The 27,988-nt window shown below is 39.0% G+C and overlaps 2 protein-coding genes and 1 long non-coding RNA gene across 11 annotated transcripts in view; 1 reads left to right on the forward strand and 2 right to left on the reverse strand.

Annotated features, from left to right (window-relative positions):
• Positions 1–1,203: 1,203 nt before the first annotated feature.
• Positions 1,204–27,710, reverse strand: TPH1 (tryptophan hydroxylase 1). 8 transcript variants are annotated; one of them, XM_023646153.2, is made up of 12 exons: positions 27,585–27,710; positions 20,316–20,452; positions 16,918–16,956; positions 16,178–16,361; positions 13,851–13,951; positions 11,626–11,693; positions 11,283–11,479; positions 8,672–8,807; positions 7,840–7,966; positions 6,295–6,390; positions 5,582–5,715; positions 1,204–4,108 (listed from the first exon to the last, which is right to left on the reverse strand). In XM_023646153.2, the coding sequence occupies exons 1-12, from the start codon at positions 27,643–27,645 to the stop codon at positions 3,934–3,936; spliced, it is 1,455 nt and encodes a 484-aa protein (XP_023501921.1). In that variant the 5' UTR covers positions 27,646–27,710; the 3' UTR covers positions 1,204–3,933. The 8 variants fall into 8 exon arrangements, 7 of the variants coding, with proteins under 7 accessions (XP_023501921.1, XP_070130999.1, XP_070130998.1 ...); XM_070274898.1 differs by lacking the exon at positions 27,585–27,710 and adding an exon at positions 27,247–27,348; XM_070274897.1 differs by lacking the exon at positions 27,585–27,710 and adding an exon at positions 20,553–20,692.
• Positions 3,972–6,671, forward strand: LOC111774373 (uncharacterized). Its single transcript, XR_011441163.1, has 3 exons — positions 3,972–4,099; positions 5,548–5,665; positions 6,239–6,671. It is a non-coding gene; the product is annotated as an uncharacterized lncRNA (long non-coding RNA).
• SAAL1 (serum amyloid A like 1) overlaps positions 24,449–27,988 on the reverse strand; it is a 57,604-nt gene continuing 54,064 nt past the window's right edge. For both annotated transcript variants that reach the window (XM_070274931.1, XM_070274929.1), the window contains one exon: positions 24,449–27,788. In XM_070274931.1, coding sequence (XP_070131032.1) covers positions 27,783–27,788 — 6 coding nt within the window. In that variant the 3' untranslated portion in view covers positions 24,449–27,782. The remainder of the gene's footprint in view (positions 27,789–27,988) is intronic.

Raw genomic sequence — 27,988 nt, forward strand, 5'->3', positions numbered from 1 at the left:
CCCTGGTTGAGTTGCAGCTCTTGAACTGGGCTAGCCTTAAACTATTTAATAGTCATCTATAATAATAGTGTCACTTTCAGATGCCTTATCTCCCCACAGGAGGAAAATATAAAGTATCTGGCCGTACACACTATACCTCTGTAGCATACAGGTTAGGAAATTTTTTTCCATTAGATTATCTTGTTTGATCCTCTCAATATTATTGGTACGCTAAGTACTGTTAGGATCATTATTTCATAGATGAGAAAACTGAGGCTCAAAGAAGTTAAATGATTTACTTCAAGGTCAGATTTTTGTTGTGATAAAGGCAGATTAGCTAGCTCCAGACCACTTCCCTCACCAAAAACAACTAGAAAAACTGGGGGAACACATTTTAAAAATCTGTTTCAAGTCATTGGAGAGCTGTCAAAGCAGCCAGAACTTGAAGGGCCAAGATCTTGAAGCTGAGAGATTATATTTGGCATAACTTTTCTGCTTGAAGCATTTGTGCTAATTAGCAAGCAGTGACTTGGAGGCTAAGAAACTGGGCTGAAAGCAGCAACTGAGAAACTGAGAAATTGAACAGTACTTTTAGCAATCCTATGGGGGAGGCAGATGAGCGCGAAGGAGGGGACAAAAGTAGGAGCCCAGGGTTCCCAAGGAGAAGCGCTGGTCCACACCCATAGCTTTCCTTTGGGGTCTCCAAAGGACTGCACCTTAGTAGTAGAAGCAACCTGGAAATAGACCAGCCCTCACAAAGACTGAGCTCAGCTCCAATTGCCTTGATTCCTGGTTGGACTAAGGAGATCTTCCCATGCCTTTATATACTGCCTGCTAGAAGCAAAAGTGAATTCCCTCTGGAGAAAGATAAAATCATCCAGAAGCTATGGGGGACCTCTGATTAGGAGAGTGATTATACTAAAGATTCTTTACATATGACAATAAGTTTCTTTTACAAAGTCCTCTCATAACAGAATTCCTCAATAACCCAGGGAAGTAGATTTAGCTCATGTTACAGATGAGGAACATGAGATAGACTTCATCAAGAATTCTGAAAAGTGGTTACTCTAGGTTCCAGGTTTGGCTTCCCTTATATCTCATATTCATAGGCTTTTTAAGAAGTGTAAGGATGTTATAGATTCCTTAAACCAATAAAATTGCTAACATATATTTAAATTAGTTTTTAACATTTGTTTGACAAAAAATAAATGCTTGTTGAGAAGATGAATTTTGTGCTAATTTATTATCCAGTTGAATAACAAACTTACAAATCATAAATGTATGTTATATAGTAAAATAAAGACTAGACTGAAATAGACCACAGTATCTTGATACATGTCCTAGAAATTAATGTATGAACTCTATTATATGTTCCCTTAGAGAAATCCAGAATTTTTTCTTTTTTCAACTTGGGAGCCAACTTAAAAATTAACTATAATTCTGTACATTTTGGTGTGTCGTTACTACTGTATAACTCTGAATGACAAAATAGGCAGATTAAGAAATGTAGGCATTCTGATGACCAACATTTCGAGCTTTCTTCAAAAAGTCAGGAAAACACCATCTATATCTTTGAGTAATAACTCACTGATTAAGAATTATGAACCAAATTTTTGGTTCAGTTCTGTTCTCATATTTGAATAACTGTTAACATATTCCTAGATGCTTTGCAGATATATACGTAAAATGTATGAAAATTCTAAGACTCTCAGGATTCCTGATTTACTAAATATCACAAATCCAGAGGTTAGAAGAAAGAACTGAAATCAATCATTAAATATTTCCATTATTCTGAAGTTGTGAATTATAACTGTTGTGCCTTAACATTATTTCAGTGTGCTTTAGTCATAGAGTGATTTTAAATACCATTAGTATAAACTTCAACAACTATGATTCTTTACCATGATCAAAGTTGTATGAAAGTAACCACATACAGTATGCATAATTTGCTGTTATTTGCTATCATGGTTTGCTTATAATAGATTTCCTTGCAACAAAATATGCTAACTATAAACCAGCTAATCAATATTTCAAGTGATTTTAGATTAGCTGACTTGGATCTGTTACCATCAAAGGTATACTTAACAGTCGGTCAGCTATTAAAATTTATAAGTAATGTGTAAATCCAAAATAGCATGAATTACTCTTCCCAATTCTAGTTCCTTGTATAACAAAGTGAAATAAATTCTTTTAAAGTTTTTAATAATTTCTTTTGAGGTCTAAAAAGTATTAAAAGATCTAGTGATCTGATGTGAAATAAAACATGTTAAATGGTATGTAATGCGACTATTAATGTGAAAAAAAATAAGGACACAATTCTTCAAGTAGCTGATTAAGACTGGAAAATTAACTTAAAATGTGACTTTGAATGTACCATTAAGAAATAAGATCACTGGGAGAGGAAGCTGACGGGGTATAATATTCAGGTGATTCTGAGTTCCATTTAAACCTGTTGAGTTTCAGATAGTTGACAGGGCTGCTGTGTTACACAATCCCATTTCATTCTGCATGAATGGTACTACAAGGAGTTGTACAACGTTGGCCTAACGAATAGGACATCTAGATGAAAATATCCAACAGCCAGCTGGAATTAACAGGCAAAAATTCAAGAAATATGTCAGAGTTAGCACTGCAAATATGGGAGTCATCTGAAATAAGAATTGAAGTCGTGGACATGAATGACATTTCTCATGAAGAGATGGCAGAGAGAGGAGGGCCAAAGACAGAAATTTGAGGAAAGTCTTCCTTTAGTGGGTAGGGGGAGAAAAGGAGCAAAATAAAGAGACCCAGCATGTATTTGAGAGTTCAGCTTCACTCATTTATATCAAGCCTGTACTACAGCACCATCAGTACTCCCTGAAATATACAGACGACATAACCAATCCTTGCAACCCCTTGCATTATTACAGTGATGGGTCTGAAATGGTCTTCTTGGTCTTTCTTACATTCCACTTCTTCTTTATTTCCTCACCCTCTACCCTCATGACTTGCCTTCCTATTTACAGTCTCACCTTATACCTTGGAAATAAAGTACTTGACGCTGCTTTTCCACCTTTAACTTTGTGCTTCTCTCTTGTCTCTCAGTTTGAACTCTCCTTTTGGCAGTGCTGTCTCCTGCTAACCAGAGGACAATCTCATCACGATACATGGGCCTTGCAAGTGGCACCCCCACCAAGTTCCCCTTGGCCCCACGAGTAGGACAGATAATCTAAAACAAACCAGCATGATGCAATGCCATAGACAGGAAAAAGAGTTTCAAGGAAGACGGTCACTTGGAAGGGACTCCCTAGTGGCTACAAAAAAAAGTCCCAAATTCTTAGCCTGATCTCAAGGATTATACCCCAATCAACCTTTCCAGACTTTGCCGCTACTATTTTCCTGCAGGAAACTACACCTGAACTAGACTACTTGCTCTTTACTGGGTATGTTTCGTGTGCAAAGGCCTCTACACTTTGCTCATGCTACCAGAGGAGACAGTTGGGCTACTAAATTTAGGCATATGAATGGGACCAAGCTTGGCACAAATTCATCGATAAGTAAGACACTTCAGAAATAAGAGGATCTTAGATAACAATATGAATCAGCTCCATAATACCCCATTAAGATACTTCAAATGATTATAAATGTCATTTTGCCAAGAAGGATTGAGGAAAATAGAATCAGGCTGGGACTAGATCTATCCATTGGGTCAAACAAGTTCTCTATGAAAAGCAAGTGGTCAATGAATTGTATGGTATGTGAATCATATTTCACTAAAGATGTTAGAAAAAGAATAAGTTGTAGCTAGAGTATCCAGGTACAAATTTTCAAAGACTAATGATCCATTAAGAGATGGGAATAGAGAACATTGTTTGGCTGCAGTCCCCCCACAACCAGCTCTTCAAGAAAAGCAAGAGTTGGCCCACAGGCCTCTGAATTGATGCTCAGCTGCTCTCAGGATTAGGACTGGCGACATCAGATGCTCAGCTGCCTGCCGACCTTAGCAAGGGCATCACTGACAACATCGAGGTCATGCTGAAGCTCGGTCATGGCGCTGGTTATGCTCTTGGTGTCTTTCAAGATCTGAATACTTCGTGTATATGGATTATACTTCACTCCAAATGGACGCTTAATTGTTTTGGTAAATTCTCTATTTAAGAAAACAAATGAGAGGCGATCAATTTCTAGGGGGAAAATGATGAAAATTAAATAACAGCAAAACTATTTCACACACTAGGCAAAAGACAAATCTCATTAGCTATTCGTGCAACCAATCTGAGCTACTTCCCTACGCTGCATGTGCAGAGGCCCCCTGGAATCCCACACGGGTAGGAAATCGAAAGTAGACATGGATACATCTGCCCCTGTATTACTGGGGAAAGATCCTGTGGATGGCTTTAGTAACCATTCATTACTTTATACAGTAAGGAGACCAACTACAGTAGCTTTATCAGTAGACAGTGACAATAATTGACACAGACCCCTCAGTTGTGATTTACATAACTACACCTACACACACACACACACACACACACACACACACACACACACACAGACACTGAAACAGGCCAAGAACAGTCCTGCCTCCTACCCACATACATTCTGTTTAGAATGTTTTCCTCTAGACTTCTCTCAAATGACCTAAATTCTACCCTTTCTTCAAGCATTAAAGTTGTGCCTTCTTTAGCCAACATTTGAACCTCTCGTTTGGCACCCCCAAGAACAATTGTGTTCAGGACCTTTAAGGACACAGCTGAGGACAACTGTACATGAGTAGGGGTTGAAATCCAGCTTGCAATACACCTGGTCAACCCAGGGGGTCCTCTCCTTCTATTTTGCATGAAGGTGCCATATGTGCTAGAAGGAGCCCTGCTGGGATTGTTATTTCATTCTGTGCATAGCCCAACTCCTCAACTAAGGGAAAACCCCAGAAGACAAGGAATATGTCTTCAACCCCATCTATCTCCATCATCACAATGTGGCATCATAAGCCCTCCACCAATTGTTCTGTTGATTCTGCTCCTATAGTCCTTTCCTTTCCTATACCTCTCTCTTTAAAGAGTTCAGGCTTTTATTTACACCTGAAGTATTGCAAGAATCTCCTAAGCAGTTTCTCTGCCTCCAATATCCTTTCTTAACAACACACTTAGCTGATTGATAATTAAAGCAGCTTTGAATGCCTCACACATATCTCCTATATTTTTCTACCTCCTTACCTTTCTTATGCTGTCCTTTGGCCAAAAAATCAACATATCTAAATCCTATCTATCCTTCAAATCCTTTCTCAAATGCCATTAAGCTTTACCTGTTCCCCTAGCTGGAATAAATTGCTCCTGAATAAGTGCAGAACAATGTTTCATTGTGTGTAGTTTATTTTTCTTTTAGATTACAAACTCTGATGGGAAGAAAAGCAACTTGTCAATGTATCTGATTCATATTTGCAACTACCGAGCATCATAATAAACAACATACTCTAAATATTTGTTATGAAAGAAAGATGTGTTACAGGCAGAGGCGTAGGGTAAGATTCTAAATATCCAGCTGTTTACTTCTGCGATTCATTACCATTATTGGACCTATCTTTCGCAGGGGAAAATCAAGTCATGAGGAAGATATACTTTACCTCATCTTCTCCTTTGCATCTTCGAAGCTTTCAGACACAAAGTAGACATCCTGAAAAGTTGTGATGAGACACTCCTGCTTGCAGGTAATCTTGGGATCAAAGGGCTTTACTTTGGCATGGCCAGAAAGTGCATGCTGGAGGAGGGAGAGTGAGCGAATCAAAGACTGCTGTCTATTTTCATGGATCACATCTACACACAACTGCCCGAATCGGCACACCTCTGAATGTATTACTAAGGCACTGGCCCCAACCTCCATTTCCAAACTTATTTCCTACAGCTCTATTTACCCCCACAATATATGCCAGCAAAACCAACAGCTTGCTATTCCCCATAAATGACCCAAGATCACCTCCATTGTTCTAACACTCTTCTCCATGTCGGAGGCACCCAAGGATCTTTCTTTCTTTATTTCTGCACTATGGCACCTACTTTCTACCCTGCACTAGTTACTCCTATACACGACTTGTACCCACCACCAGGAGGTCAGCTTCCTGAGAGCAAGACAGTGCCTTGGATGGTATTTCCTGCACATCTGATTTAACATAGTTTTTTTATTTAAATTGGAAATTAGAGAAAAATGTTTCTTAAGTAATGTTTACTGCCACCCCAAGTATTTTCCATAGTAAGCTCTTGTTCAAATCCAAATATAATTTCAGGTCATATCAATTCTATGAAGTGGGTATGGTTATGTGCAAAGATCTACAGCTCTTACTTTGAGTTCGCTGATAGAAGAGAGTAATCCAGCACCAAAGACTCTCAGCTGCCCGTCTTGTTTACACAGACCAAACTCCACAGTGAAAAAGTAGCACTGCGAAAGGACATCGACATCACTTCACATCCTGAGTGACTCAACATAACAAATCACAGCTCTTCATCCCCAACCCAGAGCACCCTGGAATGAAGCCCCAGACCCCCAGACCAGCTCACAAGTATTTCTTCAATCGGTCTTGTTCTAAACCAGCACTTCTCAAACTTTTGTTCCCAGGACCCTTACACACTCTTAAAAATTACTGAGGACCCCAAGACCTTTTGTTTATCTGGGTATGAGCGAGCTATATTTACCATATCAAGAAATAAAACTGAGAAAAATTTAAATGTTTATTAATTAATTTTAAAATATAATAAACCATTTTATGGTAATATAGACATTTTAATGAAAAGTAACCATATTGTACAAAACAAAAATCATGAGAAAAGTAGCATTGTTTTACATCGTTACAAATCTTTCTGATGTCTGGCTGGAAAACAGATGGACTCTCATATCTACTTCTGTATTTAGCCTGTTGCAATATGTTGTTTTGGCTAAAGTATATGCAGAAAAGAAAGCCTCACACAGATAAGTAGTTGGAAGAGGGTTTAATATTGTAATAGCCTTTTCAGACAATTGTGGATATTCTTCTTTGATATTCCATCAAAACTCAACAGTAGTTTCTTAAAGTTCAGCTGCAATGTGAAATCTGAAACCACATCAATGAACTCTATTACATTCAAATCCACTTTGCACTTTGAATGGATCTTTTTACTCAAGGACCCTGTGAAAGGCGTTCAGAGACCCCAGAGGTCCCCAACCCACAATTCGAGAAGCACTGTTCTAACCATCTAGCTTATTTCATACCACATCCCCGACTCTCACAGGCTGCTCCAGCTTCTTGTCATTTCCCCAGTTACAACAAGCACTCCCTGTCTTTTCTTGTGTGCCTTCATGCTGAGATGTTCTTCCTTCCTTTCTCAGCACATGAAAACATTACTTCTCTTCCATGGGCCAGTCCAGATGTTCGTCTTCCATGAAAGCGGCCCCAAGCAGTTCTCTGCACTCCCAGAGCTCTCTGCCTGAACTTCTCTAGAGACCTCATCTCCTTCTAACACAACTGTCTCCTCAAGAAGTGTGTAGGTTCCTTGAAGGCAGGAACCAGGCCTTACTCATCTTTGTATTTCCAGCACGATGTCTAGCACCTTGCGCTCAAAAATATTTTTAGCATCATTTTTAGGGAATCTATCATTTTTGTTGAAAAAAGAAGATATACAAACTACTAACATTATTGTACTCCAGAGTTTCTCTACCTTTTTTTTTTTAAAGCTCATGTCTCCTTTTGATAAATCTTAAAGTTTTACATCCTCCTTTAGTGTTATTTAAATTATTTAAATTAAATTAAGACAAATTTTCTAATGGTCATCTTGAATGTACACTTTACCCAAATACTCAGACCCCACCCCAGGTAAGAATTATTGATCTATACAGCTATTTCCAGATTTATACCGTTGCCAGTTTTTGAACAGCCTCCTCTGAAGCTCCAAGGGAAGCCAGGCCAATTTCTTGGGAGAACTGAGCAAAGCTAGGTTCAGCCAAAAGGGGGACATGACCTAAGAGTTCATGGCAGGTATCTCTGAAAAAGAGGTACAAGCTTGTCACACTGTGATGCTTCTCATGAATGCACAACCAACCATTAATCTGATCTTTTGTTTTTTCAGATTGATCAGGTGGTACTACTTGGAAATGAACCACAAAGGACAGTAATACAAATAAAGAAACTATTTTGGTTCAAAACCTTGGCCACTCACAAACACACGCACATAAGTGCATACAGATACCCATAAACAGCCACATGACCTCCATTCCTTTAGGGGTTTTAATCAGAGCTCTGCTCAAATGTCACTTCTCAGCATGTCCTTCCCTGATCACCCTTTTCCAAATAGAAACACCTCCCATGCACAACTCTATGTCCTCTCCCTGCTTTATTTTGCTCCACAGCACTTATCACCGTCTGAAATAATACATATATTTACTGATTTGTTTATTATCTATATTCTCCATTGGAATATAAGCTCTATGAAGGCAGAAGCTTTTGTCTGATTTTTTTCAGCGTTACACTTCCTATGCTTAGAACAGCACCTGGCACCTAACAGGCTGCCAATTAATAATAGTACTAACAATGGAGAACATACATAGAGCATGGGGCATGTGTTCTGGGCCAGGCACTGTTCTAAATGCTTTACGTGAATTCATTTAATCTTCACAAAAACCTCATGAGGTAGGTACCATTATTACGAATAGCTATTTGATGAATGAAAGTTGAAGTGCAAGTACTTACGGCTCTGGGGTGTAGAGGGGATCTGAACTGTGTCTCACATACTGTGTGCAGTGAAAAACTCGAAAGGCTAAACCTGATAAGAAATCTCTTGGTGATAAGTAACCAGCTACAGGACGAATGGAAAAACCTGTGCGCTCTGCAAAGCAAAGGAGAAAACAGAAAATCTTCACCAGGGGCCGGCCCCGTGGCATAGTGGTTAAGTTTTCAGGCTCCGTTTCCATAGCCCAGGGTTTGCAGGTTCGGATCCCAGGCGCGGACCTAGATATCGCTCATCAAACCACACTGTGGCAGCATCCCACATAAAATAGAGGAAGACTGGCACAGGTGTTAGCTCAGCAGCAATCTTCCTCAAGCAAAAAGAGAAAGATTGGCCACAGATGTTAACTCAGGGCCAATCTTCCTCACCAAAAAAAGAAAGACAGAAAGAAAATCTTCACCAGAACAGACTGTTTACTTCAACACTTTAATTCTGCCAGTGGCACCAAGTAATACGTTGAGGGAGGACATGGAAACTAAAAATTTATTATATGTGTACTATGGGGAAGTAATAATTATAAGCACTTACCATGGCCAGGCAATTAGTTAGACCTTTTACATATCAGATCTCCTTTCATGTTTACAGGATGAGTTTATTCTCCTCATTGTGACAACTATAAAACTGAGGCTCAGAGACTCAATATTGTGCCCAAGGCCACACAGTAGATGATAAAGGTAGAATGAGAACTCGGGTTTCCTTATATTACACCTTGCTGCCTGCCTAAAGAGTTCAGAATACCCCCTAGACAATCTTACTTTCTTTTAAAAAAATAACTTAGTAACAAGATCTACTAATTTAGACCAGAACTACTCTTGAATCTATGTCATTTTAAGCCAGTACTACCTCTTGTAGTTTCTTTATTTTATCTAAACCGGATGATGCTCTTCCATCCCTCAACAGCTAAGACTGCATGCCCGCTGTAGAAAGGGCAGCCACTAGGGTGCAGTGGCTCAGGGCATCTCTATAAGCTTGAATCTTGCCCTTCATTTCAAACCCTCACACTCTGGTATTCCAGTTCCACCCAGTTGCTTTGTACTCGGATTCTCCCACTCTGACATGCAGACTTCATGGTCCAACAGATCTTTCCACAATGATAGAAATGTTCTATATCCAGGCTACCCAATAGGGTAGCCTCTAGCCACATGTGGCTATTAAGTACTTGAAATGTGGCTAGTGCAGCTAGGAAACTAACATTTTGGTTTACATTAATTTTAACTATTTAAACAACTATATGCCTAGTGGCCACCGTATTTGATAGTGCAGGTGGTCTCTTCCAACTAATGTTTTGTTTGAACTGTCTTTTAATTTTGGTTTCTCTCTTTGACACTTTCCCTTGAAATACCTTTAGCAAAATGTTCTGCAGCCATGCAAGCTCCAGACCCTAAGTGAACAGCTTTCAGTTTTGTATCTGTAGCAAATATTTCCTCCAAATCTTATGCAAAATTTGATTTGATGACAACTTCTATAGCATCTGCTTATCCATCTTTGTATGTCCCACGAGGTCATGTGCATTGGTTCTCTGTCATCCTTAATCAGTATTTTTATAAAAATCCAGTTTTTGTAGGAACCACTTAGGTGAATTATTCCCTTGTAAAAACTATATTGCCCTTTCCTGTTTAGTCTTTCTTCGTTTTGTGTATAGTGGTTGAGTGATGATAATTGTGGAGTTGAATAGATATGCAGATTTTTGTAACAGTCTATGTAAGAAATTCAGAGAGAGTAATTTCAGACCATGATGAGAATAAACTAAACTCTGAATCAAAAACGTAACTTCTTTTTTCCCCTAAGGTGCTAATCTGCTGTGATCAAAGGAGATTTTTATTTTTCTTACATTCTCTAGACTCTGGAAATCAGTGACCATTTTACTTCCTATATTAGATAGAAAAAATAAGGAGGCCTGGGCCAAATAAATATGAAGAACTGAAAGGAACACAATTGTCCTTCCCCTTTGTTTATGTTTCTGCTAGCACATCTCCTCCCTTGGGAAACTGATAGAATCTTGGTGTGGAAAGGGCTTCAGAGATCATCTTCTCCAACCTTGGCCAAGTGGCTTGAATCTCCTCCACCACATCCCTGAGAGTGGTGTGGCGCTCTTGCAAATACCTCCAGGGATGGGGAACTAACCATCTCAGGAGCCTGTTCTATTTTCAAATGGCTCTTTTAGCAAGGTCTTCTCCATTCTGAGCCAAAAGCTTGCAGTTTCTCTTCAATAGTCCTTTACTTGAGGGCCACCGAGTAACCCTCTATTACATAAAAATGATTTTCCAATATTTAAATATAGCTGTAATGTCCCCTAAATCTCCAAGTTAAACACCCTAAGAGTCCTTCAAACTTTACTTATATGACACATTTTCCAATCCCCTTATAATTCTGCTCACTTTCCTCTACACTTCCTCCAGGTTGTGATTGTCCCTCTTCAAATGTGGTGCCAACTACTGTACCCGATACTCCAGGACAGAGTACAGGAAAATTCTGACCTCCCATATAACTGGACCTTATTCATCTATTAAGAATTCTATCATGATCAAAACAGAGTTCAACATTCCCCTTCCAAAAAATTAATTAGCTTATTACCTTTTAAAAAGTTTGAGACATCTTCCAGTTGTGGGATATTATCTTCCCGGTATCCACAATATTTAGAAAGCAAAGGTAAGTTTTTGAGATACTCTCTGCACGCATGGGTTGGATAAAGTTTGTTGAGCTCTCGGAACACAGTACCCCACGTCTTAATCTCCTCTTCAGTGAATTCAACCTTAGGAATGGGGTCTCCACTAGTGAGATACAGGGAAGGAGTTATTTTGAATTAGCATTTAATCAACAGTAGCACTTATTTTCTATTTACTAAATGAGCATAGTGTACTCTATTTATTATTTTATTATTTCAAAGTTGGATAAGTTATTTTTACAATATACTTACTGTTTATAGTTCATAGCCAAGTCTGCAAAATACTTTCGTCTTTTACGGTAGACATTGTCTTTGAAGCCCTGATAATTAAAGACAAGTTTTTAAATATTCACACTAAAAAATCCTTGACAAATGATATATAGGAAACATTTCATTATTACTTGAGCTATTATATTAAAGGGCTACATAATTGTTATTATGAGCAAGCATTGTTAGAAATCTATGATCATTTTTATTTCAAAGTCAGTACCACACTAGAGCTTTATACTACAGTGGCTACAAAGATAAAAGGTATTATTGATACAAAGATACTATAGTGGCTACAAAAATAAAATAGTTTGAGGAATGAGAAAAGCACCATCCTAGTTAAATACATGGCTCTTTTCCAAGGATGAGTTTTTTTTTCTTAATGTTCAACTACATTTTCAGTTATATTTTCCTGTAATAGGAATTCATAATAAAATAGTAATTAATAATACTGGAAATCATGACTCAACTGAATCTAACCTTATATTTTTATTGCAAAGTGCAAACATATTCATCATTTGCAGAAGCACACAATGATAAAAAAAATAGACAAAAGAGCAATGTTAGAATTTATATCTATGAGAAACATTTAGGAAAAAAATAGACAAAATAAGGCATCAAAAAGCAAAGCCCAGGAGGAAATAGCCAATAATGCAAATACTAGGAAAGAAGAGGAGGACACCTGCAAAGAGAGAATGAGACTCATCTCTAACACAGATTCATGAAGCCCTACGACGCACCTGGCTGGTGCTAAAATATAAAAGGAATCATACAATACACGGCCTTTGGTGGCCAGCTTCTCTCGTTATCATAATGTTTTCAAGGGTCATCCATGTTTTAGCATATCAGTATTTCACGCTTTCTTATGGCCTATAATATTCCATTTTACGGACATAGCACACTTTACTTATCTATTCATCAGCGGATGGACATCTGGGTTGTCTCCCTTTTTTTGCTATTATGAATAATGATGCTATGAACATTTGTGTACAAGTTTCTGCGAGGACATATGTTTTCAGTTCTCTTAGATATGTACCTATTGTACCATTGGTGATTTTTAGGCAGAAGAAAGATAATGATCATATTGAGGTTTTTGATCGTTCTCGTGACTAAGAGGAGGATGGGTTTGAGATAGTAAGACTGGAAGCAGGGAGCCCAGTTAAGGAATATGGTCATAGGAATGAATAAAGAACAAATTTAAGAAATATTTAGGAGGTGAAAATCAGGAGGACTAAGTAGCAGCTCAGTAAAACTTATTTATTCATCTTTCCAAAAACATCCCTCAAATTTTCTTGCCTCTGAACCTTTGCTCATATTGCAATGAATTGTCCTTCCTCTCCATCTCTTTCCTGCCAAAATTCCTTAAGGCTCAGTAAAAATGTTGCCTTTCTCCGATCTCTTCAGCTAGAAGTCTTTGCTCTCTTGTGTATATTTCAAAGCAATCTCTTCATGCCACTTAGCACACTTTTTACTTTTTACCTTGTGTGTGTTTATTTATATATGTGTGCTTTATCTTTCCAACTAGACTGTAAGCTCCCTGAGGACAGGTATAGCAATTTATTAATTCCAATAGTGACTCAATAAGATGTTATAGAATAAATGAACGGATCAGCTGGTGGTTAAGGCAGTATAAGATCACATTCACACAGCTAATAAGTGGTAGAAGCTGAATTAAATCCTTGGTCTGTGGCTCTCTTCTCTCCTCCCCTCCCAGTATCCTAGAGCTCCTTAAGCAATCCTAATGCCCAGGATTTACTAATTCTCCAACTCACACCTGTACTGTATCCCATATAATTTTCCAAGGAAACAACTTCCGAGTTCATCGACTGCCTAATAAACCAATTATCCTGGGCAGCATGAGTGCTGTCTTTCTCCTTCCTCTATTTACTCCGCTTTCCAATAACTCATGCCATTTTAATAAAAACTGACTGCAGACACTGTCTTCATTTAGTATAACTCTTGAAATAGCTCTCAATAATAGGAATGCTAGGCATGGGACAGATGTTTTGGGGCCAATGAAGTTAGATTTTCTTCAGGCAGTTAGTCTCAATTCCACCAATGTGGAAGCCTACTAACACTTCCTGAAATCCGGATTAAAATGAGATCTTATTTAGTCTAGAATAAGCACTTTCTGGAAAAAACAAAAAGTTGCCCTTATTTTTAGTTTGCTTTAAATTACTTTCAAAAAAAGGTTTATTAAGAATATTTACAGGATGGTCCGCATCTAGTTCAGATCCATACATCAGAACTCTGTTGGCACAAAGGTCCAGGTCAGAAATCTTCTTTGGAAACCAAGGAACAGTTTCCATATCTGCAAAATACAAAAACCACTAAAAGTTGAAGAGACAGTCTCAAATAAGGCAATAAGGAAGAAGAAATTAAGAAAGCCATAAATGCTTTTGGATGAGATTTTTATTTTAGCTCGTACATTGAGGCAAAATTTATACAAGTGAACTACTCTATTTCTAGTAAGTAAATTTCATTCAAAATTTTTGAGCTTTAAAATTTTTTTTGAGTCATCAGGTTGATTTTCTACCAACCTGTTGTTGGAGAAATGCTGTACTTTAATAATAGACCAAAAGTTTTAAAAAGAAAAACAAAACAACTTAACCCACATATTTAGTTATCTTAAAAAAAAAAAAAACAGAATAAAGATGTGCAACTTTACAGACTAAGTGCAAATTTAGTAAGAACTTTGATTGTTAAGTTTTGTTGATGATGGGACCTTGGAGATCATTTATGTCTTTGCCACTTTGATCTTCTCATCATTCCTCAGACATACAAGCCCTCCTAAGACTCTGGCTTTTTGCATATGCTGTTCTTTTGCCTGGAATACCTATCCCACTCCACTTTCCACTCCACTCCATCCTTCTATTTTCCTGAGACTCTCCTCATCCTTCAAGATACAAGTCAAATGAGCCTTCGCTGACCCTGTAGGTGGAGCTAATTCTTTGTCATCTGTGTTCCTATGACACTATATTTCTAACTCTCTCAAAGCTTTTTTTTTTTTTTAATGCTTTTTTTTGGTGAGGAAGATTGGCCCTGAGCTAACATCTGTTGTCAATCTTCCTCTTTTTTTTTTCTCCCCAAAGCCCAAGTTCATGGTTGTATATCCTAGTTGTAGGTCATTCTAGTTCTACTATATGGGATGCTGCCGCAGCATGGCTCTATGAGTAGTGTGTAGGTCTGCACCCAGGATCCAAACCTGCGAACCCTGGGCAGGCAAAGCAAAGTGCACAAACTTAACTGCTCAGCCACGGGGCCGGCCCCCTGAAAGCTTTTACTATATTTTATTACAACGCATCTGTTTATCTGTCTGTCTCACACAAAAGAATGGGAATGACTCCAGGATAGGGACTATATTTTTGTTTCTCCATTTCTTGGTAGAAATATCTGATACAAGTTGATGTGCCCTAAATATCAACCGAACCATTTAGCCTCTATAAAACTCTTCATTTAATAGATGAGCTAACCAAAGTACAGAGAGGTAAAGTAATTTCTCCAAGGTAACTCATTCCTAATGGACGAGAGAGGACTAGAACTCCATCCTTCTTGCCCCAGTCTAACGCTCTTTCTAACAAATCCAGAAGTGCTATTCAAGAGATTTAACAAATACAACAGGGGCACTAATCACTCAAAATAGACATGAGCAGAGTCCTAGGCTCCTGCTTGGCCAGGTGTTAACCCTTTAGTTGTTTGTGGTGGAGAGAGGACTCCTCGGGGAGGATCTGGAGCACACTGGCTTCCCGCGTGGTGGGGGGCACTCACAGGACTCAGGGAAGCAGCTATCTGCCAGGCAGAAATGGAAGTCCATCAATATTGTAATAGCTTGTACAGCCATACGAACACATAGCAGACAAATATCAGCTCTGATGATACCCCAAACACTGTGACATAATCTGAAGGGATTATTTTAAATTGAATACTCTATATAAAACCTGGCTGAATTATCCATTTGTCTTTGCCCCAAGTAAACTACCAGGGTTTTTTCACAATGGAAGATCTTAGCCTATATCTTTGCGATCTGAGTGTCTGAAACTTCAGAAGGCTTTACTGCTTTTTCAATTGTTTTTGGTGGGAGTGGGGACAGGCAGGAATGCTGTACAGAGTGTATTTCACATCATAGTTGTCAGCAGCTGTCAACATTCTCAACAAATTCAAATATTCACTTACTCTACTAATGCTAAGCCCTGTGAGAGTTTCTAAGTGCTCAGGGATTGTGAACGGAGGTTTGTGAAGTCAAGAAATGCTTGATGATTTGGAAATGGAGATAACTTAGTTGATTTCTAACTATGCTGAATTCTTTCTTATATTCAAAGTTTCCTTTCACTTCTCTCACATGTAATAAAATGTTGCTTGATGATTTTTCTTTAGCATTTTGAGCAAACTATGTTTTGTGTTCCCTTCACTACAAAACTGTGAGCAATTTGAAGAGACAGTGTTTTATTTTCACTTTCATGCCTTTAAGATAAATACAAGATTACACACAGATTATGAACATAATCTTCTGAGTTGTATTTTCACTTTTCAAACTTACCATCTTCCTTCACAGTGAAATTATCTGGTGGATTCACAGAGAGAACATTAGTATGAGACTTCAAGAGGTGAAAAATATCATTCAATTGTTCTCTGTTGATATCACAGTCAATAAAAATCTCAAATTCTGAGTTTCTCCTCTTTGACATTCGGGACTCGATATGTAACAGGTTCACATGCTTCTCCTGTGTAAAACAGAAGGTCAAGATCACGTGTGATGGCCTCAGTGGCCTCAGATGATAATAGTCTCTGAGAAGATGACTTTCACTACCGTTAAAAGTCAACTTCACACTTGTCATAATAGCCAAAGGGGAAAAAGGCTGTTTTTAGTGCTGCCAACAGCAAAATAATTCTCCCTAAATATTAGGTACTATTCAAGAAAGTTTGAAAAATTCATCACATCCCCCAGAAACTGATAAAATCACACTCACTAGAAGTTTCTCAGATTGCCAGAACTGATTGGACTTCAAATCAAAATACCAACTCTCCCAGATAAAAAAGAACCTTTTGAAAATTATCATAAATAAAAGCCAGTTTTCAAAAAGTGATATTAATATTAGTCCTTTAGAAAGAAAAGTTTCCTTGCAAAAATGCATTTAGCAAAATTAGATGAACAGCGTGAACCCAGAGTATTTAAAACCTCAAATCTCTTAAGCTACAGACTTAGTAACCAGCTGAACCAGATTGCTTCTTCTGATCTCTTGCCGCGCAGCCCGGGCCACGGGTGCCATATGTGCAAACCTGTGGGAGGAGGGCATCTTCTCTCACCAATTTGGGTAGCTGAGGAAAAGGAGTGGAGACATAGTAATGAAACATAAGAAACAATCATTCAACAGTTTTTTCATCTAAAAAATGAGAAGATTAGAGTAGATGATCTTCAGTACTAACCAGTTCAAACTAAGTTAACTTAGCAAACACCTATGTAGCCAGATAAGAGCTGTGAAGCAGACGAAAAAGGGTAAGACATACAAGGAGTTTAACCTAGTTGGCTAGCACGAAAGACTAAGAGAAAACAAAAGTAATGAGTGTTCGGGTGCAGAAGATGTTTGACAAAGGGAAAAGGCATCATGGGTTAGAGAGAGTAGAAGGTTCTACGGAGTAGATAGGAACTGAAATGAGTCCTAAAGAACAGATAGAATAGGAAGACAGAAAGGAAGAAAGAGGATTCAAACAGGAGAAACTGTACGAGCAAAGGTAGGGGTGAGATAAGAATTATCACGGGACATGAACTGAGAAAGGAGAGGGAGTGTCAGGGATGTTGGGAAATTGGAATAGGCAGGGTTTATCATAGAACACAGAATTTATCATGGAATCAACAGAAGAAAGCCAGTTACAAAATGGACTGGAATTGATCAGGAGTGAAGGAGAGTTTCATTTAATCTATTTCTTATAAATTTCTACAATGAGAATGCATTCATAAATATTTTCTGAATGATGACTTGAATAAATATAAAGCTAAATTATGTTTTTGGAGAAAAAACATAAAATATCAATCCTTCCTAAATTAATCTATAAATTGAATGCTATCAAAATCAAAATCTTGATGATATTTGGTGAGGAAACGTACCTAAACAATTTAAAAGTCCATCTGGAAGAAAAATTTAGTCAAGAAGATCAAGGAAAATTCAGATAGTAAGAGAGACACTCCCTATCAGAAATTTCAATTACAGAAATAGAAGCATAGAGAGATTAAGCAGTTTGCCCAAAGGCACACAGCTAACAAGTAATTCAAACCCAGGATGCCCAGCTCCGTAGTCTATGCTCTTAAACACTAGACTGTAATCCAGTGGCACAAGAAAGCAGGATTCACAATAATGAATAACATGGCTCTTCTTTGAACAAGATTTCCATAATCTTAAGAATAGACACACTAAAAACTGACATAGCCAAAAATGGCAACATAAACTCATTGGGAAGGTGGGGGGAAAAGGAAGTTGAGGGGGCCACTGGAAAGGGAGTTGTGTCAAGAAAGCTAAATCTTTACTTCCATTGTAGGAAATCACTCAGAAAGACCTACAATTGAAAAAAGCAAGAAATAGTAGCATAATAAGTATATTGTTTATAAATATGGAATTGAATAGTAGAAAATATAGTTAAAAGCATTGAAATGGTTGCTTCCTGTAGGCTGAGGATAAGTAAAATGAGTGGATGCATCCCAGAACACTATGCAGCCGCTAGAAGAACAAACGAGATCAACACACAGCAGCATGGGTAGGTCTTAAAGACAGTGCTGACTGAAGGAAGAAGTGTACCACACGATAACGTTTATATAAGTTACCAATGCTGCACACACAAAAACTCTACACGTCCCCAAGTACACACAAAAAATAATTCAATGCATAGATTAAACATTTCAGAGCAGTTGTCTATCAGAAGAAAGAATCGGAGATAGAGTGGAACGAGGAAATAAAACAGGAGGAGGCTGCATAAATCAATTACAACAGGGCACACAGTTAGGGAGTATTTAGTGAGTATGATGAACTCAACTCTCCGCACCCAAGATTAACCAAAAAATTAAATGGAACTCAGGAGAGAAGAGAGATGAAGCAGAAGACTGCTGTTTTCTTCACAAGCTTTATAGTGTGGGTTGACTTTTTAAACCATACACAAGCATTCTTTGATTAGAAATAAAATTTAAAAAGACAGCTGATGGAAGAAGAAACAAAGACATGTTATTTAGAGACTCAAAGGTAATCAATAGAAGAGCTTAAAGTAACGTAATTATCAAATTTTAGGAGGAGTAGGAGGGAGAAAAGAGGGAGGTGGTAACAGTATCATTCACAAAGGAGAGTAAATGAATATTGTATGAAGTTGATAACTCAAAGAGAGCTACAAGAGCAATATTTACATTTTATAAACTCACCATCAAAGGAACTAAGGAACAGAATAGTTAAAAAAGGTTGCCATAGTCCATGGAGTGGGACTGAGGATATGGTGTGTTGGGTGGGAAAACTGATGCTTTTCTAACTCTTCTAGACTATTTGTCTATATTTTAAAATGATAATTCTTTGAAATATTTTCAAATGGCTATATAATATTATGTCATATGATATGAACTTGATTTTTAAAATAGCCAACATTTATTTATAATGTACTTTGAACTATCCAAAGCACTTTATATATATTAACTCTATTAATTCTCACAATGACCCTCTGAGGTAGGTAGAGTTCTCGTTTTATAGATGTAAAGACTGAAGCACAGACAGACTAATTAATTTGCCCATGATCACCCAGCCAGTAAGTGACAGAGCAAGGATTTGAACCCAGGTCATCTGCCTCCAGAGCAAAAGCTCAATCTCAGTGATGTTCTCGTAGCATAATTTAACCTCTCCCCTACCTTAAGACAAGTAGTTTGCTTATAATTTTTAGTTCCCATAAACAAATCTTTGTATCCCTAAGCCCTTAAACCAGGTTAGGTCCCCAGTTCAATGCTAGCATAGTACCTGGTAACTTCTCTTTCAGGTCATTTTACACGCATGTAATTATGTATTTACTACAATATTTGTTTAGTGTCTGTCTCCCCCTCTGGGTTATACACACCGTGAGGGCAGGCACTGTGTCTCCTTGGATCACATCCACATCCTTAGGACTTGGCACACAGAAGTACTCAGTAAATGTTTGTGTTCTGCCTGACTGACCCCAATTTCCTTAAGATAGATTCATGGAAGTGGAATTACTGGCTCAAAAAATGTGAACATTTTAAGGCTCATAATATACATATTGCCAGATTGTTTCCCTACATGTCACATCAATTTACCCTCACACCAAAGGTGTATTTAAGTGCCAAAACACATGGAAGCTTTGGCAGTAGGAAACAGTATAATCGTACAATCTTTGCTATTTTGCTATATTAAATATCATTAAAATTTTAATATTTTATTTAATTAAAATTTTCTTCTCTGAAATCTATGAAGTGAATCTTTCCTCCCCCATTTCTTTATTAGCATTTGCATCTCCTCTCCTGTAAATCGCTTGTATCCCTTGTCCATTTGTTAGAAGTGAGCAATATTTTAGAAATTTAAGTGCTTAAGAAATTTCTGCAGTCCACTTCTGAAGAATTTACAATAATTTATATTTTAAATATAATTTTAGAGACTCATTTTAGCAGAGTTTTATGCAGAAATATGGAGAGTGCTTACCTGGAAGATTTTCAGGGCTTTTATAAGTCCTCCAACTTCATTCTTTAAGGAAAAAATGAGAGTTGCTCTTCCCCTTTCTAAAGAATGGTCTTTGTTTTCCTTGTTGTCTTCAATCATGATGAAGTTGGTGTATTTCTCTAACAAGAAAGTATGAAAATATAAAGGAAGGTCTAAGAAAGAAATTGTGCAATGTAGACAATATTTGATAACATTAACCAAAAATTTTAGTTTCCTTACCTGTAAAACAGGGATATGCAGATATGCTTTGCAAGACTGTGATGAGACCGAAGTGAAATAAAACATTGCCTAGCACGGTGCCCAGGATGTAATAGGCATACAATACACGTTAGTAGTTACTGTTTCTTTTTCTCTAATCCAAACCTTTCAGGGCATGACTCAAGCCGGCCGGCTTCTCGCAGTCTTCCAGACTATTGTGGCCAGAACAAGGTGTTCTTTCTCTGTGAAAACCTACCTCCTCTCTCCTGACAATTGTAGCACTTTGTTATACCGGGTCTCGAATGGCTTCCTCAAATGTTTATTCATACATGTCTGAATACATTCATACATGAAGGAGCAGTGAGCTCCTTCAGAACAGGGATGAGGCCTTCTACAGTATTTCTTTTATAAGTTCAAGAGCCTGGTCAGCTCTGGACACATGTGGACTAGAATAATAACTGTACCAAGAGAGTTCTAGTTCCATACAAGTATCTCCTTTCGTCTCTGGCTGTGGAATCCCCTAGGCCATGGGCCCTGAAGAATCAATATTGGCCTGCACGTGCTATGCGATTATAAATCCACCTTTGTGTGTGTGTGTTGGGGGAGGGGAGGATATTGTGGGAGCTAGAAGTAGGGTACAGTGACTTTGTATTGATGACTTTCAGTTGAGAAATAAGATTTGGATTAATAAATAGAAAACGCATATTGAGGATTTATTTTTATTAGTTTTATTTTGGTTATTACTTCTTCCTAATCACCCAGTGTCATGTTGCAGTTCTAGTAGAATTAACTTTTAACAACTTAAACTGAGATAAGTGATCCTACTGTCTTTCACCTGCTCTCTCTCATTGACCCAAGCCTGCAGCACGACCACTCCGAGCAGGTACAGTGCGACCGCGTAGGCTTGAAGCCAGACAGGCTGTGTTCCAGTCCCTCACAGCTCAATCTTCACTTCTCGTGGAGGGTTCCCTGACCTCCCCGCATCAACTCCCCTTGGTGCTGGCATCATGACACCATATGCCCCCCAGTCATAACAAAGTCACAGGTGCAGATGTAGCTCTGTCTTGGTGAGTACTTGGTGACGTCTGTCTCTCCAACTAGATGGTGAGCTCCATGGGGGCAGGGATCACATGTGCTTTTACTCACCACTGTATCTCCAGGACCCAGCACAGTCCCTGCACATAACAGGCCCTGGATAGATGTCATTGAATGAATAAATGAATGAAAGATTGATTAAGACATGGTCTCCACCCTCAGGGAACTGGACGTCTGGTGAGAGTGGCAATGCAGATGGATAGGCACTGCAACAGGGAGCACAGATGGCATAGTGATGGCAGTGACTAGATTGATTATTCTGGTACATATTCAGAGATGCTTCATTGAAGAAGATGTGTTTGAATTGGATCTTAAAGAAAAAAGGGGAAAGGAGTAGATGAGGAAGTGAAAAACAAAGGATGAGGTGGGGCTCACCCATTACAGAGCAGTGGGAGATCATGTAGGCAAGGTAAGTGGGGCCAGATCCTTCAAAGCGCTCTGTGAAGGTAATATGGGGAGTCTGGACTTGATCTTCTACGCCCATCCAAATACCTATGTAAGAACCATGGCCAGTCTGATCGAAGGCTAAGTGAGAAAAGTAAGGACAAGGTAGTTTTCCATTTAGCTAAAGTCCCAGCTTTGAAATGCTTTTCTATAGGATGATGCAAAATGAGGCACTTCATGCATTTCTGTCTTTCTGACCAGAGAGCTCCTGGTGAGTTTCTCTTTCCTCCATAAAGCCTTTTTCTTATCCATATTGTGTAACATTTTGGGGCCCCTTATAAGAGGCAGGCCCAAGAGACCTATCTGTCTTGATAGAGGGTATAAACTACCAAATATGGCTCAGTAATTTTCAGCTGTATGGTCATAAACAATAGTCTGCTACTAAATTTGCCAATGGAATACAATTTTCTGTTTCAGAACTCAGTCTTTCTGATACCTTTGGAATATGGTTTAACAAATATTAATCAGGCATGTGTTAAGTTGAAGGACTTCTACATATAAGTTCAGAGAGTATGAAGATAAGAAAAAAAGAAAATTCTCCACTCTGTGATGGCAAGATTCCATCCATTCTTAGCAACCCCAGGAGGGGGCTAAGAGAACCAACATTTGTCAAATGTCTATAAATGTCATGCACTAATATTATCTCATATAATTCTCATAAAATGTTGGCAGGAGGGGATAGGAATTATAGCTATTTTATAAATGAGAAAAATGAAGCTTAGAGAAACTAACTAACCTGTTCAAGGTCATACAGCTGGAGAATGTGGGAACTCATATTTAAAACTGTGTCCTTGAAAATGTGAATGTTAACACATCCATCTGATTTCACTGGGGTTACCCTAAAAATGTCCAGAAACATGGATGGTAAAACAAAATTCTACATCTAATTGAAAGCTGTCTTCTCAGAAGATGACACAGATATCTACTTTGGCATCTTCTTAACCACCTATTTACACTGCAAAACAGTGTAAGGAAATATCTGGAATGTGAAGGCAGACACATCCAATCACTGGTCTAACATTTATCGGTATATGACCTTGGGCATGCTACTTAACCTTTCTGAAATGGCAAAGTTCCCAAGCAGTTAACTGGAACTCACAACATCCAAAACTTTCTTATGCATTTTAAAACATGCACTGTGACTTGGTATTTTGATGTTTTCCCCACAGAAGAAACAAGCCTATTTCAGGTACCAAGAAAAGATTTAGATACATAATTCAAAATTTAACAAATACTTATTGATTCATTGAGTTTAAAATCAAAGCTGCTTAGATATATTTAACCGTGTCAATTTATTCTCTACAACTAAAACAATCTCCATGTCAAAAGCTTTAAAACTAAATGACCACTTAAACTTAATATTAACGTGGATTTTTTCTGTGACTTAAATGATTACTAATGGTAAAATAAGTGAAATTTCAACCCAAGTACATTCACATGTATAAAGTACCATAGTCAGTGTTAGGGCAGTAAAGATTAAAAAACAAAGAAGACAATTCGCCTCCAAAGAGGCATATGTATGAGGGAGGGGGAGGAGGAGAGACAGACTTTCCAATAGGTGCAAATAAGCAGAAGAGAACAAGACCCCGAGATCCCAGCTATGATATCTGAGGAAAACACCCAACCTCCCCCCCTACTTCCCCACCCCTTGATCAATATCCCACAAGATTCTGAAGACGACTGGAGATGGCTTCTGGCCCATCCTTAAGTCCCTGATCAGAAAGGATTTATGGATGAGAAGCAAGAAATCCTAAGAGAGATCTTTGGCTTCAAAGGAATTGACCATTTCTTAAGGTAAACTTCAGTATACACAGGAAATTCTGAATTGGTGACGCTGGGGTTAAAAATTCAGGAATGGTCTCAGAGATGCGTTCTCAAAATGCTTTTAGAAATGTGAAAACCTTTGGAAACATTTCTCATCTGTCTAACTATCACTCAAAGACCACAGATGAGTTTTTCTCATGTAGAGTACAGGTGACTTTGTCCTGTAGTATGCAGATGCAAACAATAAGAGAGATGTAAAATAATATAGCAGTTGTCTGGTAATAAATCCATCTACAGATCCTTCTAGGCGAGCTATAATTTCCATGTGCATCAATTTCCTTATTTGCAAAATTAGAAGGAGGATAATTAGCACCAATCTATGATTATAAGGAGGATTAAATAGATATATTATATATAAAACCCTTAGAACAGTTGCCAGCCTATGCTAAGTACTCAGTGAATATTAGCTCTGATAATGGATAGTACATCCCAAATTTCCCAGTCTTCAGAAAAAAGGGAAAATGTTAAATTGTAATGGAATTGACATTCTAAACTCCTCTAAGAATTTTTCTTGCCCTGGGAATTAAGCATTTCACAAGATAGTTATAAATCTATTTCTTTTTTTTTTAAGATTTTATTTTTTTACTTTTTTCTCCCCAAAGCCCCCCGATACATAGCTGTATATTCTTCATTGTGGGTCCCTCTAGTTGTGGCATGTGGGACGCTGCCTCGGCGTAGTTTGATGAGCAGTGCCATGTCCGCGCCCAGGATTCGAACCAACGAAACACTGGGCTGCCTGCAGCGGAGCACGTGAACTTAACCACTCGGCCACGGGGCCAGCCCCAAACCTATTTCTTATAGTAGCAAGCACATGGAAAGCCTGTTTTATGACAGAAAATGTCAAGTATTCTTTTGTCTGAAGGTGATTTTCAACTTCATTAGTTTATTTATTATGAAACCCCTAAAGTGCATTAAGTTCCAAATCTCAAGTGAATAATTAGCAATTCTTTCGCAAACAGATGAAGACCCCAAAGTATAATTTGAGTCAGCCTATACTTACTGAATTCCTGTTTTCCCTGATATTATCACCATGCCATGCTGAAGGAAGAGGATTCTGCAAATATGAGCTATTTCCTGTCCCACCATTATTCCTGAACACAAGCAAACTGTAAGAACTGGGAGCAAGGATCAGAGAATAGTAAAGAAAAGCAATTTCTGCCAGTCAGTGGTGACACTGAAAGAATTTCAGATCTCCTCACAGTTCATCCTTCAACAATCTCTCAGAGCTTAGAATGCAATTCTACGTAGAAAACGACATAAAGATTTCCTTTCACATTTCAAAACTGGCCCTCAAGCTCCCCTGACAGGAGCCATTGTAAGAAGCTACTAACAGCCATGGCTGGTCTAACTCCATCCCTTTGGAGTTCATAATTCTCTCTTCTTTCCCTGGTTCTGGAATGGATCTAGTTTTGCCACCAACATCACTTTCGTGGGTGGAGGCAGAGGAGGATGAGGGATATGATGACCGAATATTTATGATGTGGAAGGCATTTTATATTGACGTTTGGAAAAATTCCTATCCTTCTTGTTTAAGTCAATATAAGAATAAGGTTTCTCAAAAGGAACTTTTGCTAAGGAATTAGAAGAAAAGAATTCTCACCTCTTCCTCCTCCGCCACTCTCCACCCCCAAAATAAGCTTAGAGAGCATAGGGCTTTGATCTTTACTAAAATTGGGCCCTAACTTTGCTGAGTTGACAGAGCTTATGAGGCATCAGTTCTTTTTTCCTTTATTCAGCTAACCCAAATGCCTTCCAGAACCTCACAATTTTCACTTGTCATTTTCTTGCTTTTCCTCCTTCAACTTAGCTACCCCCTCCTACTCCTTCAGGAATAAAACCCTACAACACTAGCTGGTAAGATAAGAGGCTACAAAGTTTCCAAGGGGGCACACCTTTTTGAATCCATGTCTCATCAACAAGTCTATATTTTCTTTTTAAAGCAACACCTAATAGGCCAATGCCAACTGGTGCTTTCCCTTTTCCTGTGAAGGCAGGGAGTCATCCTCCTGCTGCGTTTCCTGGCCTGAGGAAAGATGCACTGGCGTGAGGACATGCCACTGGAAACAAGGCAGCCACACTAAGAAGCAGCTCAGAAGACTGACAGCCCCTTGGCAGAGTAGAGGTCAAGGTGAATATACTGACTAAATCTTTCCTCCCCTTCATCAATAAGAAGTGTAATTTAAATTTATCTGATCTAGGAAGCAGAAAGACTATCAAATTAAAGTATCTTGAAACCACAGATACTACTTGAAGACAGAACCAAAAGCTCTGAGGAGGACTGGTGTGGAGGGACAGAATCCTCCAGAGAATCTTGATTTTTCTATTCTAAATGGGGAATAAAGAGACTGAGAGTGAAAGTGGAGATGAAATACAAGAGAAAATACTGCCTATGAAAAACATTGGTCTAGGAAATAAAGGCAGAGGCAAAGAAAATGGAAATGGAAGATACATCCCTACCAGAAGATGATCCAATATGGTAACAGTTCATGTAGAAAGGAACTCCAGTGATGAAACACAGACCACAGACTACAGCTTTACAGAAACATGTATAGTTACTTGAAGCGGTGCTCACATCTACTTTTAAGCCAAACAGGTGAATTCCATTTTTCTTTGAGTATTGACAAGCACAAACTTTTACTAGATTAGAAAGCTCAATTCTAGTCTTTTCTCACCCAAGCCAGCTAGAGTAGAACATCAATGGGGAATTAAATTTAAGCCTTTGAAAACCAAATGGTCAGAGGTAAGGCTAAGCATATCTGGACTAGTAACTGGACGTGAACTACCAGGCCCTGAGTCTCTTCCTCAGTTGTAACCTCCCACCGGAACTCTCAGTCCTGTCCTGGGGTGGAGGTGATGAGGGTAGGTGTGATGCTGAGAGGTTTGCATCTGAGACTCCCTTTTCTTTAGGGATGTCTAAGGCTCCCTTTATGGGAGAGGGAGGAAAAAAAGAGATGTCATTTGATGGAGAGGAAGGGATGGAAGAAGAATATATATGTTTTGGCTAACAGAGAGAGACACAGACCCGGGTTCGACTCTGCCCCGTTTCCTCATGTGTAAAATGCAAGAACTATTTACCTCACAGGGTTTGTGTGAAGGTGAAATCAGACGACGTGTAAATAACCTGTTTCTGGCACACAGGTGGCCCTCAAAAATAGTTTTTTCTCCCCAAAGATGGTAGGAGGAAAGGAGAAGAGTGAGTGACCATAGGGATGAACTCCAACTTCCCAGATCCAGCTCCCTGGGTACATTGACATCCCGGGAGGGGGACCCCGTCTCTGCCCCGTGCCAGCCTAGTGCCCCTAAATCCGCGACAGCGACCCGTGTCCCCGCGGGAGAGGGCCACCCCACTCACCTCGGGCGCTGCTAGCGGCGAGCTGGGTGAGCCAGCGGACTGCGCTGCCCGCCTCTTATAGCAGCGGCCGTGAGAGCGGGCCAATGGGCGCCCGGGGCAGCCGGGCAGGGCCAATGAGAAGGGGGCTCGCCTGCCCGGGGCGGAGCCTCCGCCGGAGCTGACCTCCGCTCGGTGCTGACCGTCCAGCCAGCCTGCGCCGACGCTCGCACGCCTCAGCCTTTACGTGTATCTGCCTGGTGTTTTAATTAAGATAATGTCCGGCCATGCTTAACTACAAAAGTCTGACTAATATTAAACAGAGTTGGAAATTCCCTCCAAAGCAAGATCACATCTGTTACCGACATCGTGACCTCCGTTCTGCTTTTCCCGGTTGGCGACCACGGCAGGAACCCCTCTCATATCTCTGTGCTTCTAGGTTATCTGATGGCCCAGACCGGCCTCATCACTCTTTGGTGCTTTCCCTTGTTCCTCAAGGCAGAGCCATCGATGAACTTCTTAGAAGGGAAGTTCTCAGTACTTTTCCAATTAAAGAAATTTTAAAGCTGCAAGCAGAAGAACAAGGTATATTAGCAGAAAATCATGTTACCTGCTGTATGAACAACACGGCACAGAAGCCAAAAATTGGGGCTAGCTACATTATTTTTATTGGTTGAGTGCTAAGTTCATTAGATCCTGTCTCAAAAGACTATACAGGTAAGGCATTATGTTGCAGGACTTTTTTTCCCTAATTTTTTTAAGAGTC

The sequence above is a fragment of the Equus caballus genome, chromosome 7 (assembly GCF_041296265.1).
Source record: "Equus caballus isolate H_3958 breed thoroughbred chromosome 7, TB-T2T, whole genome shotgun sequence".
NCBI classification, from domain to species: Eukaryota; Metazoa; Chordata; class Mammalia; order Perissodactyla; family Equidae; genus Equus; species Equus caballus.

Bases quoted from the DNA above. Each gene is read 5' to 3' on its own strand.
- TPH1 (XM_023646151.2), bottom strand. From the start codon at position 20,618: ATGTTTTATTTCACTTCGGTCTCATCACAGTCTTGCAAAGCATATCTG. The intron at 16,362-16,917 runs GTTTGCACATAT...TGTTTTACACAG, and splicing joins AAGATGCCCTCCTCCCACAG to GAGAAGCATGTGAACCTGTT. The intron at 11,694-13,850 runs GTAAATATTCTT...TTTAATTATCAG, and splicing joins AACTAGATGCGGACCATCCT to GGCTTCAAAGACAATGTCTA.